The 18,063-nt window shown below is 37.2% G+C and overlaps 1 protein-coding gene across 1 annotated transcript in view; it reads right to left on the bottom strand.

Annotated features, from left to right (window-relative positions):
- TTN (titin) overlaps positions 1 to 18,063 on the bottom strand; it is a 308,951-nt gene that overhangs the window by 109,679 nt on the left and 181,209 nt on the right. The window contains 20 exon segments of the mRNA XM_030580102.1: positions 2,849 to 2,929; positions 3,205 to 3,258; positions 3,670 to 3,747; positions 4,333 to 4,437; positions 6,267 to 6,347; positions 8,555 to 8,632; positions 9,614 to 9,709; positions 10,142 to 10,348; positions 11,470 to 11,541; positions 11,807 to 11,911; positions 12,184 to 12,288; positions 12,561 to 12,665; positions 12,938 to 13,042; positions 13,315 to 13,419; positions 13,692 to 13,796; positions 14,164 to 14,268; positions 14,895 to 14,978; positions 16,318 to 16,401; positions 16,686 to 16,769; positions 17,775 to 17,858. Of these exon segments, the coding sequence (XP_030435962.1) occupies positions 2,849 to 2,929; positions 3,205 to 3,258; positions 3,670 to 3,747; positions 4,333 to 4,437; positions 6,267 to 6,347; positions 8,555 to 8,632; positions 9,614 to 9,709; positions 10,142 to 10,348; positions 11,470 to 11,541; positions 11,807 to 11,911; positions 12,184 to 12,288; positions 12,561 to 12,665; positions 12,938 to 13,042; positions 13,315 to 13,419; positions 13,692 to 13,796; positions 14,164 to 14,268; positions 14,895 to 14,978; positions 16,318 to 16,401; positions 16,686 to 16,769; positions 17,775 to 17,858 (1,923 nt within the window).

Genomic DNA, 18,063 nt, shown 5'->3' with positions numbered 1-18,063 from the left:
AGGCAGAAGCAAAGTCAATGGGGGAGCGGCAGCCGTCGATCCCGTGCTGCGAGGACACAAAGTAAGTGATTCTAAGTCGATCTAAGATACATCGACTTCAGCTACACTATTCTCATAGCTGAAGTTGCGTATCTTAGATGGATCACCCCACCCCCCCCAGTGTACACCAAGCCAAGGTCTCCTATGGAAATCTCAATGTCTCTGCAATCTCCCAGAATCACCGTTTCAAATTCTTCTTTCCCTACAGACAGCTTTTCCAGGGTTTTAGACTGTGTATCTTTGTCCTTATCTAAGAAGGTCCTAGAAGGAGTTTTAACTTTCTTAACTGGCATAAACCTTTTTCCTGCTTGCCATGTAAAGCTACCTGTTCAATTATTGATGCTTCTGAATCTCTCTCCTCATGTGGGTTTCAGTGGACTCTCTTTGCTCTGCGAACATTTTTCCTTCTGTTTTCATTTCTGCATCCTGTGGCTTGAGAACTGAATCTGTAAAGATTCTGTCAGCCTTTTTGCTGGGAATCACCTCATCTTCAATGAATTTCCCAATGCCCCCATCATTTCTTAGTACTACCCCAATATCCTCAGAGGATTCCAGGGAACTTTATTCTGCCATTTTATAGTCAAGATTTTTGTCAATCTCTTCCTTTTGAAAGGTATCTATTTTCTTTACTTGTTTGGTGGGAACTATGATTTCTTCAGCTGTAAAAACATCAGCGTTCTTGAAAATAAATTTCCCCACTTTCTGAGTTTTCTTGTTTATCTAATGCTCTTTCATGAATTTACCCAAAGGGACTTTTTTAAACCTCTTCAGAGTGACATCTTTCTTCTCTCCCTCACTTGTTACCAGAGGTATTTCAGGTACTACTTCTTCAGTGGCTTCTGTGGTATCCGTCACATAATCTTTTATGGCAATTTCTTCAGGTTGCAAACTTTTTATCTTTTTTCTCTCTTTTTGGAACATCTCTCTTCTTCTGAATCAAGATATCAGATATTCTGGGGGCATCTTCAGGGAGGGAAATTAATGCATTTCCCTTTTCTTTTTCATATGTAGGAATCTTTCCCCTTTCTTTGAATGGAATGCTAGACTCTTCAGGGAATCTCTCATTTTCATCCTTCCTATGAACCTGTAATTTAATTTTATTCCTCTTTTTTTTTCTGGCACTTCTTTCAATGTGTTCAGATGCTATATAAATGGGCTTTGGTTCCTCATGGGGTGTTCTTATTTTAACCTTTTCAAAGGCAACCTGACCTATTGCAGGCTCTCTCGCCTCATCTTTAACCGTAGGATTCTTCCTTGAAACTACAGTTATTACTGTATTACTTTTGATTCAGTTTCTTGGGCAACCATTACAAATCGATTAAGAACCTCTGTCTCGTGTTTATCTTCCTCTGGTTTTAATATTCTATCAGCTGTTTCATTTGAGATGTTCAGTTCAAATGCTTCTTCTGCTCAAATATCCCTGCAGCTGCCTTGTGGCTCATGCTATCTTTTACGTGAATATGTTTCTCATCAGTAGCAGACACTTTCAACACAGGGGATTTAATCTTGCCTTTTTCCAAAGGTGACATTATACCTTTACAACACAGAAGCCTAGTTATCCCAAGAATTGGTGATGGGCTATGGAGTCTTTCACCTTTAGGTTGCCAGTTCAAATCCAGATCACACTAGCAGTAGCTGAAAATTGTTATTCTGTGATGATGCCTGGCAACCTACATAGAGTTTTTGAATAGCTATCCACATCACCAAACCAATATCAAAATGGACACTAACTGCATGCTTCACAAGTGGTCAAGGACCGAATAAAGAGAATTAACTGCACTCTCATTTTGGAATGGGTCCCCTCTGGTTCATGGTTGGGCCACATGGCGATGGGGAAGATTGTACTGTTGTTGCTTGTGCTATAGCAGTTCCATGGATGAAGCTCCTAAACTGTCAGCATGTCAGAGAGGGACGGACTATTTAGATGTGGTTGTACACAATGGGTCCCTGACTCTAGCAGAAGCCGCTCGATGCCACCCTATATGAATACTAAACAACAATAGTAGTGCTAGAGAGCTTCAGTGCTGTTGGCACCTTTGCCAGCACTCAGGAAATAGAAAACAACCCCCCAAAACAGCAAACAAGACAACACAGTCATCATTGCCCAATATGTACAACATAAAAGTATTTTTACAGTACACATAGGGTTGGCTCCAGGCCCCAGCGCGCCAAGTGCATGCTTGGGGCGGCATGCCGTGGGGGGCGCTCTGCTGGTTGCCGGGAGGGCTGCAGGTGACTCCGGTGGACCTCCCACAGGCATGCCTGCAGCAGGTTCACCGGAGCCGCGGGACCAGCTGACCGTTCGCAGAAACGCCTGTGGGAGGTCCACTGGAGCCTCGGGACCGGCAAGCGGCAGAGCGCCCCCTGCGGTGTACCGCCGTGCTTGGGGCAGCGAAATGGCTAGAGCCGGCCCTGAGTGCACATAATATAACAGGCATTGAACACATACAGATGAATGCCTGAACATACAGAACAAATATCAAGAAATTAACAGAATAGATACATTTCATTAGACAAATTAAGTACATCTCATCACCCACAGTGAAAAGCACAGACTAAACCCCAACTGTACAGCTTTGGGGCAAGAACTATCTTTGTTATTATGTGCGTGTGTCAGTGCCTAGTACAATGGGAGCCTGATCCCCCACATGAGTGGGGGGGGGAGGCTTTAAGTATATTGGAAATAATAAATGATCAGATCCCACAGCCCTTAGGTGTCATGTTGTCTTCAGTGTGTATAGTCACATGAGAAATGGCTGCAGGATGGTACTGCAAATTAGCAAACACTCTACAAAATCCATGTTAATACCTGCTTTCTTTCCAACCACAGGAGTTGTCACTGGAGCAGCAACAGGGACTGGCTCAGCTGGTGGTTTGGGAGATTTTAGAGCTGTAGAAAGAATTAAAATGAATTAATTAATTGATTTTAATGTATATGTTTGTTAAAACGTATTATGCTGCACTTTCTCAAGTGCCCTATAAAGCACGCATTTACTAGATCCTCGCTCATAACAAATACTCCAGAAATATCCTTCACTCCTGGTAGCACGAACAGTTAGCTAAGATATTTGCTTAACACACTTTTAACTGGAACCAACTCAATGGTAAAAGGCAAGATGTACAGGGAAATGTGTGTACAATTATTCATGTTGAAAGGACTCTTACCTACTGCGGGTTTTGGTTCAGGAAGTGGGATAGCTGCTGGCTTAGGTTCTGGCACTTTAAACATACAATAACCAATAGGTTAGTATAAATATTTTATAACCTTATTTCAAAATACAGAAAAATCATAACAGAGAAGTGCAAAATGTTAGTGAAACTTTAAAACACAATTAATAGAAGACAGACTTTTTTATTTTATTTTTTTAACTTGCAAAATCCACTGATGAAAGACAGAAGGGCAAATACATATACAGCAAGATGCAGAGATCTCAATGGAAGATAATTGAATTCTTTAAGCACTGAAGAACTAAAGAGGAAATAAGACCCAGAAGAATGCAAAGAGGCTAAAAAGGACAATTTTAATGGCTGAATGATATTAATGATTAGTTTAGCTTATATAAAATAGTGTTCACTGATGGATGCAGTTTAGTTGCAGGAATAAGGAAAAGAGCACCACACATTTGCTACCTTTCTCTGGTTCAGGAGGTTTCTCCTCTTTTTTTGTGACAGGTGGCATCTCAATTTTCTTCTTAGGAACTTCTGGCTCTTTAAAATATTATTTTTATTTTGAAAGATATGTTTAAATTCCTTGACTACCCAGATACATTAACTGAAGTAATTTTAATATAACTAGAGTGGTTTAATATGACATTAGAAATTTAGTTAAGTTCTAAATATGAGATTAAGATGTACAGTTGACCTCAGGTTAATGTACATATATATTAACAATCAGACTTAGATAAAACTAGAAACAGAAAACAGACAGTAGGACATGCAGTTAAAAGACCATAACTGAAAGGATAATTGGATCAACTGTGGTTTATGCTTTCTTACATTTTAGTTTACATTATAAAACATTTTTAAAGTTTTCTTTTACATAAAATGAAGACTCAGAAAGAGAAATAGCCACCAAGGTTCACAATTCCAATCTGGACCTAGGTTTTCTCAAAGTTTGGGTATATTTTTAGTAAAAACTTAAACTCAGCATATTACAGGCATGGAGGACATTTGCACAATTCTGATCTGAATACAGGTTTAGACACTAAGCCCAATAAATTGCTAATCAGAAATAGGATTTTGGTTTGGGTCTCTCCATAATCAGAAGCATATGAATGTGATCTTGACTTGTACCTTCGGGTTTCTTTATCTTTTCTACTGGTTTAGGTTCTGGTTTAGTTTCTACTTTGGGTTCTTTCTCTGGTTTCGGTTTTTCCTCTTCAGGTGTTTTTCTAGGAACTTTGAAAGAGAAAGAATTTCAGTTTTTAAAGACCTATATGGATGAAGAAGGTGGTAATTAAGATAAAGATTTAAAAATTATCTGAACAGAGAAGAAATATGAAACAATCAGCATAGTGTCAGGAATACAGCTTTTATGTAATTATTATGGTTATTATCATAATGGCAATTTTATATTCAGTCACCTGGAGCAAGAAAATGTTTTAATTTAGAGTGGTCCATCTGCTGGAAAATGTATATTTTAACATTCAGACTTAAAATAAAGTTAGTTATTAGATCATCTGAATGAAACAGCCACTGAATTTACACAGAATTATAATCCCAGGATATTTTAGAACTCAATATAATATTGAAGACTTGTAAGATCTTCAATTTGAATATATCTATACATCAAGTAAAACATCTGTTAATAATGAAAGTACATATCAAGTTAATTTTAGTCTTGCCCATAACAATGACATATTTGATCACACATGTTTTATCAGTAACAGATGAAACCAATAATACTGCTTAAAATTTGTTGAATTTATTTTTGGAGACATAAGAGAGAAGCTTTTAGGAATCCTTCATGACATTTCTGGTATTTTGAATAAATAATGGATTCACCAACCAAAAGGCACACTACCAGTTAATTTTCAGAATTTTTTGATGAAGTACCTAAATTACCCATAAATGCTTGTACTTGATCATTTGAATTACTGTATTAATGCCAACATTTCTCGAGAGCTAAAAAATAATGTATTATGAGTTATTTTTAAATGATGAATTAGAGTGGATAATTCTGCACTAACATCTGAAATTACAAATGAATTTCAGGGCCAAAATCATCGATTCTGGATTAAACTCCAATTAACTTCAAAAAGAGCAGGTTTAAGCCCTCTATTTTGTTGTTACCTTTTGCAAGGTAAATTGTGTATCTTATAAATCTTTTTTTAGTCTACCATAAGTAAAAATATCTCTTATAATCATTATCTAAAGAACTAGAGACTTTTAAAAAAGAATTACACATCTGAAATTCACTTTGATTTCAGTTAATATGAAACAGCAAGAAAGATAATTCAGTGCAAAGAATGGAACTATTGGTTCCCCTCTGTATAGCATGCCAAAAAGCAAATGAGGATGAGTGCATTGGGAAAGCCCCAGTCTTTGCAGGAAAGGAGTGGCCAGTGCTATCTGCCCTACTGAGCCCATGGCATGACCCCAATATGAACTCTGCATGGTCAGATCTTCACAGGACTGGAGAAGAGTGCCGGATTAGAATAATCGATCAGGCCAGCTTCCCTCTAACACAGTGGATATCCAGGCAGAAGCCCCTTAGATAGGGGGACCAGACAGCAAGTGTGAAAAATTGGGATGGGGGGTAATAGAAGCCTATATAAGAAAAAGACCCCAGAATCAGGACTGTCCCTATAAAAGTGGGACATTTGGGCACTTACCCATAGGGGAAGAGGCAATCAATCATTGGTTGCGAGGTAGTCACTGATAACTTGGCTCCTAAATTAGTGCTACTGCCAGGGTAGAGGGAATGGGGTCTAGAGAACAGCATGAAAAGGAAGACTCTCCCAGGGGATGTCCTGATATTCTCAGTGTTCTGCTCTGCTTTCTTTTTAGATCCTTTGGATCTACTGGATTTTCAACCTTTTCCTCCTGCATGCAGCCACAGACTCCTTCAACAGGAAATGAGCTTCAGGCAGCATTTAGCTCATGTAATTTCCCACATAACTTTCTCTGGAAGGGCATAATGCAGTCCTAGCGCAGTGTTACTTTGGAATACTTAGGGAACGGATTTCTGTGCTTTCACCTTTATATCATTGGCCAAGTCACTATACCTTTTTTAAGAACAACTTCTTCTTTTGGTGGAGGGGTAACTTCAGGCAGTATTCTGCGGCCTTTCTTTTCAACTCCAGCCACTTAAAAGAACATCATTTCAAATTTCAAAATCAGTTCATAGCAGTAATAGCAGCCATCCAAATACACAAACCAAATGCTGATTTACAATAGAACATTGAAAACAGAAAATAAAACAACTGAAATGGATGCAGATTGTTTTACTTAATCTTTTCTCCCCTATAGTATCTGTATATGCTTGTTTTATGGATCTAGGACTAGTAAGAGATTTTCACAAAGATAACAAAATAAATATATGAGTTTGAGGAACCCACAAAAGCTAAAAAATTCAAAATTAAGGGTTAAAGATAAAATTCTTCTCTCTGTCAATATAATGGATCTCATCCCTGATGTTCTACTCTACCTACAGTTGCAGGCCCTACTTCCTTTACTACCTGGATTGTTGGTCTATAGTATTTATAAGATGCCTGCCACCTTAATTTCTAAGCTCTAAATAAACTTAGGAAGAAGAAAAAGATCCCAGAATTTTTTTTCTCTCACTCTCTTGCAGGGATTTCACTTTTGGCACTGTACCTTTTAATTTCTGTTTCACTAACTTCCTCATTTTTGTGTAGTCTCACCTCCTGAAATTAAATGCTACAGTGTTGGGCAGCTGTCGTGTTTTCCCTGCCATAAGGATGTTAAATTTAATTATATTATGGTCATTATTAACAAGTGGTCCAGCTATAGTCACATCGTGGACCAGATCCTGTGCTCCTCTTAGGACTAAGTCAAGAATTGCCTCTCCTCTTGTGGTTTCCAGGACTAGCTGCTCCAAGAAGCAGTCATTTAAGGTGTCAAGAAGCTTTATCTCTGCATCCCGTCCTGAGGTGACATGTATCCAGTCAATATGGGGATAGTTGAAATCCCACATTATTACTGAGTTTTTTATTTTTATAGCCTCTCTAATCTCCTTGAGCATTTCACAGTCATTATCACCATCTTGGTCAGGTGGTCAGTAATATATCACTACTGCTATATTCTTATTACTAGAGCATGGAATTACTATCCATAGAGATTCTATGGTACATTTTGGTTCATTTAAGATTTGTACTTCATTTGATTCTTTCTTTCCCATATAGTGCCACTCCCCCAACAGCACAATATGTTTGGTCCTTCCGATATATTTGCATCCTGGTATTGCTGTGTCCCATTGATTATACTCATTTCACCAAGTTTGTGTGATGCCTGTTATATCAATATCCTCATTTAGTATGAGGCACTCTAGTTCACCCATCTTATTATTTAGACTTCTAGCATTTGTATATAAGCATTTTAAAAACTTGTCACTTTTTAGCTGTCTGCCATTACATGATGTAATTGAATGAGACACTTTTTCATTTGACTGTTTCTCACCAGAGCCTATCGGTATTTTATCATCTGTCATCCTCTCCTCCTTACTAGGACATACAGAATCTTTATTAACAGATCCTCCCCTAAGGGATGTGTCTGTCCAAAACACCAGCAATCTGGTTCCATTTTGGTTTAGGTGGAACCCATCCTTCCTATATAGACTCCCCCTTTCCCATAAGTTTCCGCAGTTATTAATAAATCCAGACCCCTGCTCCCTACCTTTGTCTCATCTATGCATTGAGACTCTGCAGTTCTGCCTGTCTAACTGATCCTGCATGTGGAACTGGAAGTATTTCAGAGAATGCTACCATGGAGGTCCTGGACTTCAATCTCTTACATAGCAGCCTAAATTTGGCCTCCAGGACCTCTTTCCTCCCTTTCCCTATGTTATTGTACCACGACCACCAGCTCCTCCCCAGAACTACACATAAGTCTTTCTAGAAATCTCGAGAGATCTGCAATCTTCACACGAGGCAGGCAAGTCACCATGCAGTTCTCCTGGTCATCGCAAACCCAGCTATCTATGTTTCTTATTTATTTGAACTGCAGTAGGACTTTATACCCCAAATAGAGTAGTGTAGATCCCCATAATTGATCCCACTTTAATGTCCTTCCCTAACACAGCTCTCTAGCACATCCACCAGCTCCTGAATTACACAGTGAGAAAGGAAGGTGCGATTAAATCTAGAAAAATGAAAGATGTTAAACACAGAACAACGACAGATGACATCTGGACAACATCTTCCAAACATTTAAAAGAGAAGTACTTAAGAGCATACTGCAGAAGATGAATTTCAAGAACTACAATCTAGTGCCTACCAGAGACAGGAATGAGAAAATGTGATTCCCCTCCCCCTCTGACCCATATACTAGATACCTTTAGTAGGGGTAAGCTCCACTTTCTCTGGAACCTCAACAGGTTTTTCAGGCAGAACTTTCTTCCTTGGTGCAGGAGCTTTAAAGAAGACAATTTGATTTTTATTACCTACATCCTTAGAATGAAACTATTTTAAAATGAGAAAAAGAAAAAATCCTTGTGCTAAAACCCACCAAACACCCCATCAACAAATAACTGATTACACTAGCAACATAACAAAAGAAAACAATGGACACAAACTACAGAGTTCTTTCTAAGAAGCTGTTCCAAAGGTGTAATGGGATCTTTAATGACCACATTTGTGCAACAGCTCCAGCAACATTCTAACCTCGAGAATCATGCTGGGCATCAGAACATAAGAATGGCCATACTAGGTCAGACCAAAGATCCATCTAGCCCAGTTTCCTGTCTTTTGACAGTGGCCAATGCCAGGTGCCCGAGAGGGAATGAACAGAACAGGGAATCATCAAGTGATCCATTCCCTTGTCACCCATTCCCAACTTCTGGCAAACAGAGACTAGGGACACCATCCCTGCCCATCCTGGATAATAGCCATGGATGGACCTATCCTCCGTGGATTTATCTAGTTCTTTTTTGAACCCTTGGCCTTCAGAACATCCTCTGGCAAAGAGTTCCATAGGTTGACTGTGCATTGTGTGAAGAAATACTTCCTTTTGTTTGTTTTAAACCTGCTGCTTATTAATTTCACTTGGTCACTCTTTTTTCAGTGTAAAAGTATGTACAAATATGTTATCATATTATGCTAAGATCTTTTTCAAAGATTAAAACAATTTAAAATATATCAACTTCTTCATAAATTTCTTCATTTTAATTGAAAACCACACAAACTGACTTCACAGATATTTCTGAAAGCTCATAACAGATAAACAATTAGTAAGGAGCATCATTAGACTGAAAAAACCAGAAACAAGCTCTGAGTTAGGCTAAAAGTAGTATATTAAAAAGCCCTCTTTTCAAGAGGAGCAAATTATAATTAAAATGTTTTATATTGAAGTGTTCAGTAAAGCTGTTAATACTGATTTCAGTAGCTTCTTATACCTTTCAGCTGAACTTTTTCCATCTTAAATTCCTCTTTTGGTGGAATAGGTACCCGTGGCTTTGGTTTTTCAGGAATCTTCTTTTCAGGTTCTGGCTCTTTAAATAATATTGTGGCAGATTTAGAATATATCTACTATCAGAAAGTCAGATGAAGAACATCTAATGTACCAAAACCTTCATTCCGCTTCCAGTGAAGTCAATGGCAAAATTCTCATTGATTTAAATGGAAGCATAAAAAGCTCTAAATAAATGTTTTGTTGCTTGCACATAACATGAATGTCTAATATGAGTTATGAAAGCACACTACTAAAAGAAGAACAAAAATACATGAGGAAAACTGAATATTGGGAAGACTATTATAATTAAATTACAATGAATTGAGAATTTAGAACATATTTACACATACAATAACACAAGGAGAAAAAATGGGACTTAATACAAATACAGCACAGTTGTGGAGAACTACGAAGCAAGATGTGCACAATTTTGAAATGACGGTGTGCATGTGACTATGGTTATTGTATATACCTTCTACTGGTAAAACCTCTTTTACTACAGAGATCTCTTCTGCTGCTGGAGAGATCTCTTCTGCTGCTGGAGAGATCTCTTCTTCTGATGGAGAGAGCTCTTCTTCTGATGGAGAGAGCTCTTCTTCTGATGGAGAAATCTCTTCTATTTCTGAAGTAGGAGCAGGTTCTGGTTCTTCAGGCTCAATCTTCATGGTGACTTCAGGGACTTTAGAGAATATTGACAACTAGTATAAGACTGCTGTTTAAGACTGGGTCACATGAAGAGTTATACAAATATCACATGAAGATACATATGGCAGAAAACTACATCAACAAACACATTCACAGAGACACAGAAAAACACACTTCAAGCTAAGTAAATGTACAATATTTGTTTCCTGGTTATTTTGGCTGTTTACACATTTTAAAAAAAATTACTGGTGCATTCAGTTCTTAGTGAGTGATTTGTGTGGGAAGGTAGATTTTTTGATCTCTAAATAATATTGAATTAGTTACGGCTCTCAGGAGAATTTTGGTGCACATTTCTGCTTCTGTATAGTGACAGTTTTATATAACATTACATTGGCAGGTGATTTGTTGTTGTCGTCATTGAAAAAAATGAAGAATATTGAACTAGATAGGACTCTAGTGCAAGAAATAATTTAATGTTTGCAAGACAAAGCAATAACAAAAATGAGAATTGGAATGCTGCCAGCATACAATGTTGCTGTTAATAGCTTTTATGAATGGATAGATTGCACCTTTATTGGGGGACCTTCTTTTTTAGCCATCATTAAGAATGCTTTTTCTTCAATAACAACTTCCTTAGATATATTTGCCCCTTGAAAAATATTATGTAATTTTTAGTATGACTGATTTTCCACTGTGACAAATGCAACTATCACAGCTGATACAGAAAATTCACAGGACGTTTCCTTCAAATTGCACAGAGTACAATTTACAAATCTCATAACATATTTTGTTCTATCCTTTTTCTGTTAAATGCAGTGCTCTAGAGAACAAGACAGATTCCTCTTTATGATGATGTCAATAATATCTGTAGATGGTGGAGGTTCTGGCATTTTAGGTACAGCAACAGATATTTTCTCTTCTGGGGCAGATTCCATTAGCACCTCAGGCACTTTAAACTTATTAGTATCTTTTACTTGCATGAATATTAAGGATTTGAACAAAACATTAAAAAGAACAATGAAACATAGGACACTGGGATAGCAAACATTCAGGTATTATATAGTCTCTCTCTCTCTGTAACTAACAAACACACACACGAGTATAAGTTACATGACAAAGATTCTTCTTTATGATTATGTCAGTGATGACATGTACCTTTAGCAGGTGCAAGTTCTGTTTTTTTAGGCACTTTCTCTTCTGGGACAACTTTCTTGGGCACTTCAGGCACTTTAAAGATATTAGTTCCATTTACTTTTATGATTGTTAAAGATGTGTGTGAAATATTAAGGAGAAACATTACACAAAAGTCATAGATATCAAAATGCATTTACGATGCAACATTCAAACACCGATTAGCCACTTACACAACAAACTGTTATACACAATACAGTTCACATGTTGAAGATACTTTACATAACAGACTGGAAAAAGTATGTTAAAATACTGTTCAAGAAGAAGAAGAAAAAGAAAAGGTTCTATTACTGATCTGTACCTTTTCCTGGTAGAGGTTCTAGTTTCTTAGGCACAGCAGTAGGTTCTGTTTTTTTAGGCACAGGTACTTTTTCTTGTGGGACAGTTTTCTTGGGCACTTCAGGCACTTTAAAGATATTGGTTCTATTTACTTACATGAATGTCAAGAATATGTACAAAACATTAAAGAGAATGATGAAACAGAGGACATTGAGACATTAATGATGGCTTCAATATTAAGATTTGTAGAACCCTTCTCTCTCTCTCCCCTCCCGTATCAATTACACAATGAGTACTAATTCCATAACTGAAAAAAGGACAGGACACAATATATTAAAGAATGTTCAAGAAAAGAGGACAAAGATTCTTCCTCATGATGTTGTAGATGACGACATATACCTTTAGCTGGTGGAGGTTCTGGTTTCTTAGGCACAGCAGTAGGTTCTGGTTTTTTAGGCATAGGCACTTTTTCTTCTGGGACAGTTTTCTTGGGCACTTCAGGCACTTTAAAGATATTGGTTCTATTTACTTACATGAATGTCAAGAATATGTACAAAACATTAAAGAGAATGATGAAACAGAGGACATTGAGACATTAATGATGGCTTCAATATTAAGATTTGTAGAACCCTTCTCTCTCTCTCCCCTCCCGTATCAATTACACAATGAGTACTAATTCCATAACTGAAAAAAGGACAGGACACAATATATTAAAGAATGTTCAAGAAAAGAGGACAAAGATTCTTCCTCATGATGTTGTAGATGACGACATATACCTTTAGCTGGTGGAGGTTCTGGTTTCTTAGGCACAGCAGAAGGTTCTGGTTTTTTAAGCATAGGCACTTTTTCTTCTGGGACAGTTTTCTTGGGCACTTCAGGCACTTTAAAGATATTGGTTCTATTTACTTACATGAATGTCAAGAATATGTACAAAACATTAAAGAGAATGATGAAACAGAGGACGCTGAGACATTAATGATGGCTTCAATATTAAGATTTGTAGAACCCTTCTCTCTCTCTCCCCTCCCGTATCAATTACACAATGAGTACTAATTCCATAACTGAAAAAAGGACAGTACACAATATATTAAAGAATGTTCAAGAAAAGAGGACAAAGATTCTTCCTCATGATGTTGTAGATGACGACATATACCTTTAGCTGGTGGAGGTTCTGGTTTCTCAGGCACAGCAGTAGGTTCTGGTTTTTTAGGCATAGGCACTTTTTCTTCTGGGACAGTTTTCTTGGGCACCTCAGGCACTTTAAAGATATTGGTTCTATTTACTTACATGAATGTCAAGAATATGTACAAAACATTAAAGAGAATGATGAAACAGAGGACATTGAGACATTAATGATGGCTTCAATATTAAGATTTGTAGAACCCTTCTCTCTCTCTCCCCTCCCGTATCAATTACACAATGAGTACTAATTCCATAACTGAAAAAAGGACAGGACACAATATATTAAAGAATGTTCAAGAAAAGAGGACAAAGATTCTTCCTCATGATGTTGTAGATGACGACATATACCTTTAGCTGGTGGAGGTTCTGTTTTCTTAGGCACAGCAGAAGGTTCTGGTTTTTTAAGCATAGGCACTTTTTCTTCTGGGACAGTTTTCTTGGGCACTTCAGGCACTTTAAAGATATTGGTTCTATTTACTTACATGAATGTCAAGAATATGTACAAAACATTAAAGAGAATGATGAAACAGAGGACACTGAGACATTAATGATGGCTTCAATATTAAGATTTGTAGAACCCTTCTCTCTCTCTCCCCTCCCGTATCAATTACACAATGAGTACTAATTCCATAACTGAAAAAAGGACAGGACACAATATATTAAAGAATGTTCAAGAAAAGAGGACAAAGATTCTTCCTCATGATGTTGTAGATGACGACATATACCTTTAGCTGGTGGAGGTTCTGGTTTCTCAGGCACAGCAGTAGGTTCTGGTTTTTTAGGCATAGGCACTTTTTCTTCTGGGACAGTTTTCTTGGGCACCTCAGGCACTTTAAAGATATTGGTTTTATTTACTTACATGAATATCAAGAATTGCACAAAACATTCAAGAGAATGATGAAACAGAAGATACTGGGATATTAAAACCATTAAAGATGCCATCCCTATTCACATATTATAGAGCCTCTCTCTCTCTCTCTCTCTCTCTCTCTCTCTCACACACACACACACACACACACACACACACACACACACACACACACACACACACACACACACACACACACACACAGTATCAGTTACACAACAAGTACAAATTCCATAACTGAAAAAAGGATAGGACACGATATATTAAAGAATGTTCCAAAAAAGAGGATAAAGATTCTTCCTCATGATAATGTTCTTAATGACATATACCTTTAGCTAGTGGAGGTTCTGGTTTCTTAGGCACAGGAGTAGGTTCTGTTATTTTAGGCACAGGCACTTTTTCTTCTGGGACAGTTTTCCTGGGCACCTCAGGCACTTTAAAGACAATATTTCTGTTTACTTTTATGATTGTTTAAGATATGTACAAAACAGTAAGAACAAATAAACAAAAGTAATGAATATTAAAATGTATTTACGAAGCAACATTCAAATACTGATTAGTCACTTAACATAACATACACTCACACAGTCCAGTTCACATGATTAATACACTTTACATATCTTAGATAGCTGATAACAGACAGGAAAAAGTATGTTAAAATACTGTTCAGGAAGAAAAAAGTAGTAATACTGATCTATCTGAATTTTTAGCTGGTGGACGTTCTGTTTTATTAGGCATAGTAATTTGTTCTCTCTCTTCTGACACAGCTCTTTCAGGTATCTCAGGTACTTTAAAGATATTAGTTTGTTTTATATTATAGTACTTAACAGATGTACAAAACATTAAGAACAATGAAAGACAGAAGATGAGATATCAAAAACATTAGAGATTCAATATTCAAATTTTGATTAGTCTCTCACGCTGACAGTACAATCAACTCAATGAGTACAATTTACAAATCTGAGATAGGAAAAAATGGACAACAATAAAGATGTTAACATAATGCTCAAGAAAATAAGACAAAGATTTTCTTCATGATGACACTGAGGATGACATATACCTTTAGCTGGGGGAGGTTCTGGTTTTTTAGGCACAGCAATAGGTATTTTCTCTTCTGGGACAGCTTTCTTGGGCACCTCAGGCACTTTAACGATATTAGGATCTTTTACTTTTATGAATGTCAAAGTTGTGTATTTTGCAGAGAAGACAAACAATGAAACATAAAACATGGACATATCCAAGACATTAATGAGGTCATGTTCAAACAAGGAGTCTCTCTGTCTCACACATGCAGTACAACAAGGGTGTCAAAACGCATTTTGTGAAAAAGATGAACTGTACTTTTAATTATGATGCCTCTGTCTGGGTATGAATTAAGGTACATCTACCCAGTTTATGCACAGCAGTACTCACAATGGAAGGAACTGCTCAAATATTAATAGTGAAATCTGACCTTTATGTTGTAAATAAACTTTTAGTTGTTATCAGCATTCACTGTTTGCTCAGTAATCTGTCTACACATTCCATATGGGAGTGGGGGAGTTGAGGGAAACATTCAACACTCCCTTATTTCTGTCCTTTCTTTCTATTCCTTCTATATCTACCTCTGTCTCACTCTTTTCTTGTTTTTGTGTCTCCTTTTTTCTTCCCACTGCATTTCCTTCCCTGTATAAACTTCCAGTTTCACTGCTGTCCGCTAGGCTTCACTACCACCCTTTCCTCATTACATCCATTAAAATGAAAAATGCTACATTAATATTTCATCATTATGCTTTGGAAATAATGCCCAGTGAATTGAAATGTGTAAGTGTGTGTGTAGAGGGAGCAGGAAAGGAGAAGGAATTAATACCTCTCACATACATTGTTTCAGGCTACCAGCAGATTCAGGAAGAGGGAACTGCAGAAGTTAAGGGCATGTCTACATTTCCCTGCAGTTTGGACTAGGAGTGGACACTGCGGACGTGAACTTAAAAGTCTTGACAGGTTTCAGAGTGGTAGCCGTGTTAGTCTGTATCAGCAAAAATAACGAGAAGTCCTTGTGGCATTTTAGAAACTTGAGTCTTGAGTTCACATAGTGCAAACTCAGGACCTTTAAGTTTGTGCCCACAGCTTCAATACAGGGGAGTTACAGCTCAGAACTTTGGTACATACTTCTACTCTCATCCTCTCATTTGAACTGTGGGGCAGTGTAGACACATGCTTAAATTGAGTTCAGATTTGGCAAGTTTTTCTCATAACTATAGTTTCACTTTTTAAAAACAAAAAATCTTAGATTCTGAGCAATCTGAATACGTGAAGCAGACCAGGAAAATACTTGTTGTGACCAGATACAATAAATGAATCAAGTATTTGACACCCCAGAAGTACAATTCAAACAACAAATGGAATTTTTAAATCGCAGGTGACAGAAAATGGACAGGACAAAGTATGTGAAAAGTGATGATGGTCAAGAAAATGAGACAAAGATTTTTCAAGACATGCACCTTTTGCTGGTGGAAGTTCTGTTTTTTTAGGCACAGCCAGAGGGACTTCCTCTTCTGGGACAGTTGTCTCGGGCATCTCAGGTACTTTAAAGATATGAGTTTGTTTCATTTTACAGTTATCAAAATGTGTGCAAAGCATTAAGAAGAATGAAACATAGAAGACAGAGATATTAAAAACATTGATGATGCCATAGTTAGGCTTTGATTACTCATTCACACTCTTTTACTCAGCACTGTTTGCTCAGTGAATACACCTTACAGATCTCAGATAGGAAAAAGTGAACTAGACAAAAATGTTAAGATGACAAAAATGTTAAAAAAATAGGACAAAGATTCTTCTTTAAGATGATATCCATGATAACATGTACCTCTAGCTGGTGGAGGTTCTGATATTTTTGGTACAGCAACAGGTTCTTTCTCTTTTGGGACAGCTTTCTTGGGCACCTCAGGCACTTTAAAGATATTAGTATCTTTTAATTTTATGAATGTCAAAGTTGTTTATAAAACAATAAGATGAACAATGAAACAAAATAAAGACATATTCTAGACATTAATGAGCTCATAGTTAAACAACAGTTAGTCTCTCTCTCTCTCTCTCGCATACACACACACGCACATAGAGTATAGCGAGGGTGTCAAACACATTTTGTGAGAAAGCTGAATTCCATTTTTATTTCTAATCCCTATGTCAGGATACAAATGTAAGAATTTATGCCTCTCTCTACACAATGGGTAACTCCCAAAGGGAGAATGAACACAGATCAGTCATGGAATCTGACCTTTATGTAGTAACTAAAAACTTAATTATAATTATTCAGATTTTTTTCACTACTCTGTATTTACATTCAGCATCACATGGGAGGAAATAAACTCCCTGTTAGGATTATCACTATTTCTACCCTTTGTTTCTATTCTGTTCATCTTCCAGCTCTAATTCCTTTTCTGCATTGCCTTCTCTACTCATTGGGCTTCCCTCTCACCCCATTCCTCATTTCATCGGCTACAATGACCCCGGATAAAATAATTAATTATTTTATTAAATAGCTACCATTGGGTTTTGGAGTTAATGCTCAAGTAAATGGGGGATGGGGAGGACAGAGTTGTTTACACCTCTCTGATCCATTACTTTAGACTGTGTGCAGACTCAGAAAGACAGCACCATATTCGCTTACACTGGGTTCACTTTGAGAAAGTTTTCTGCACAATCATAAGCTCTTTTAAAAATATCAGGCGTTGAGTGTTTTGAATATGTTAAACAACCATGACAAAAAATATTGAATGGCTAGATATATTCAGTGGACCAGATGTTTGACACCCCGGGATTACATCTCACACACTGAGTAGAATCAACAAATCTCAGATATCAGAAAACGGACTGGACAAATTCAGCTAAAAATTAGGTTTAAGAGGACAAGACTAAGGCTCTTCCTTATGATGATATCGCTGAGCACTTGTACCTTTAGCTGGTGGCGGTTCTGGTTTTTTAGGTACGTCAACTGGTACTTTCTTTTCTGGGACCACTTTCTTGGGCACCTCAGGCACTTCAAAGATATTAGTGTCTATTATTTGTATGAATTTTAAAGAAATGTTTGAAATTGTAAGAACATTAAGGAAACATAAAACTTAGGGACATCAAAAACATTGATGATGTCAGATATAAACATCAATTCCTCTTTCATTCTCTCTCCATGAAATTTCCCCTGTGCATTGGTCTTCTTCTGGAGCTCTGTGTATGGCTGAATTTCA

Source organism: Gopherus evgoodei, chromosome 11 (assembly GCF_007399415.2).
Source record: "Gopherus evgoodei ecotype Sinaloan lineage chromosome 11, rGopEvg1_v1.p, whole genome shotgun sequence".
In the NCBI taxonomy this organism is placed as follows: Eukaryota; Metazoa; Chordata; order Testudines; family Testudinidae; genus Gopherus; species Gopherus evgoodei.
Note: the sequence above shows the minus strand (reverse complement) of the source record. Positions and strands in the feature narration are given on the sequence as shown.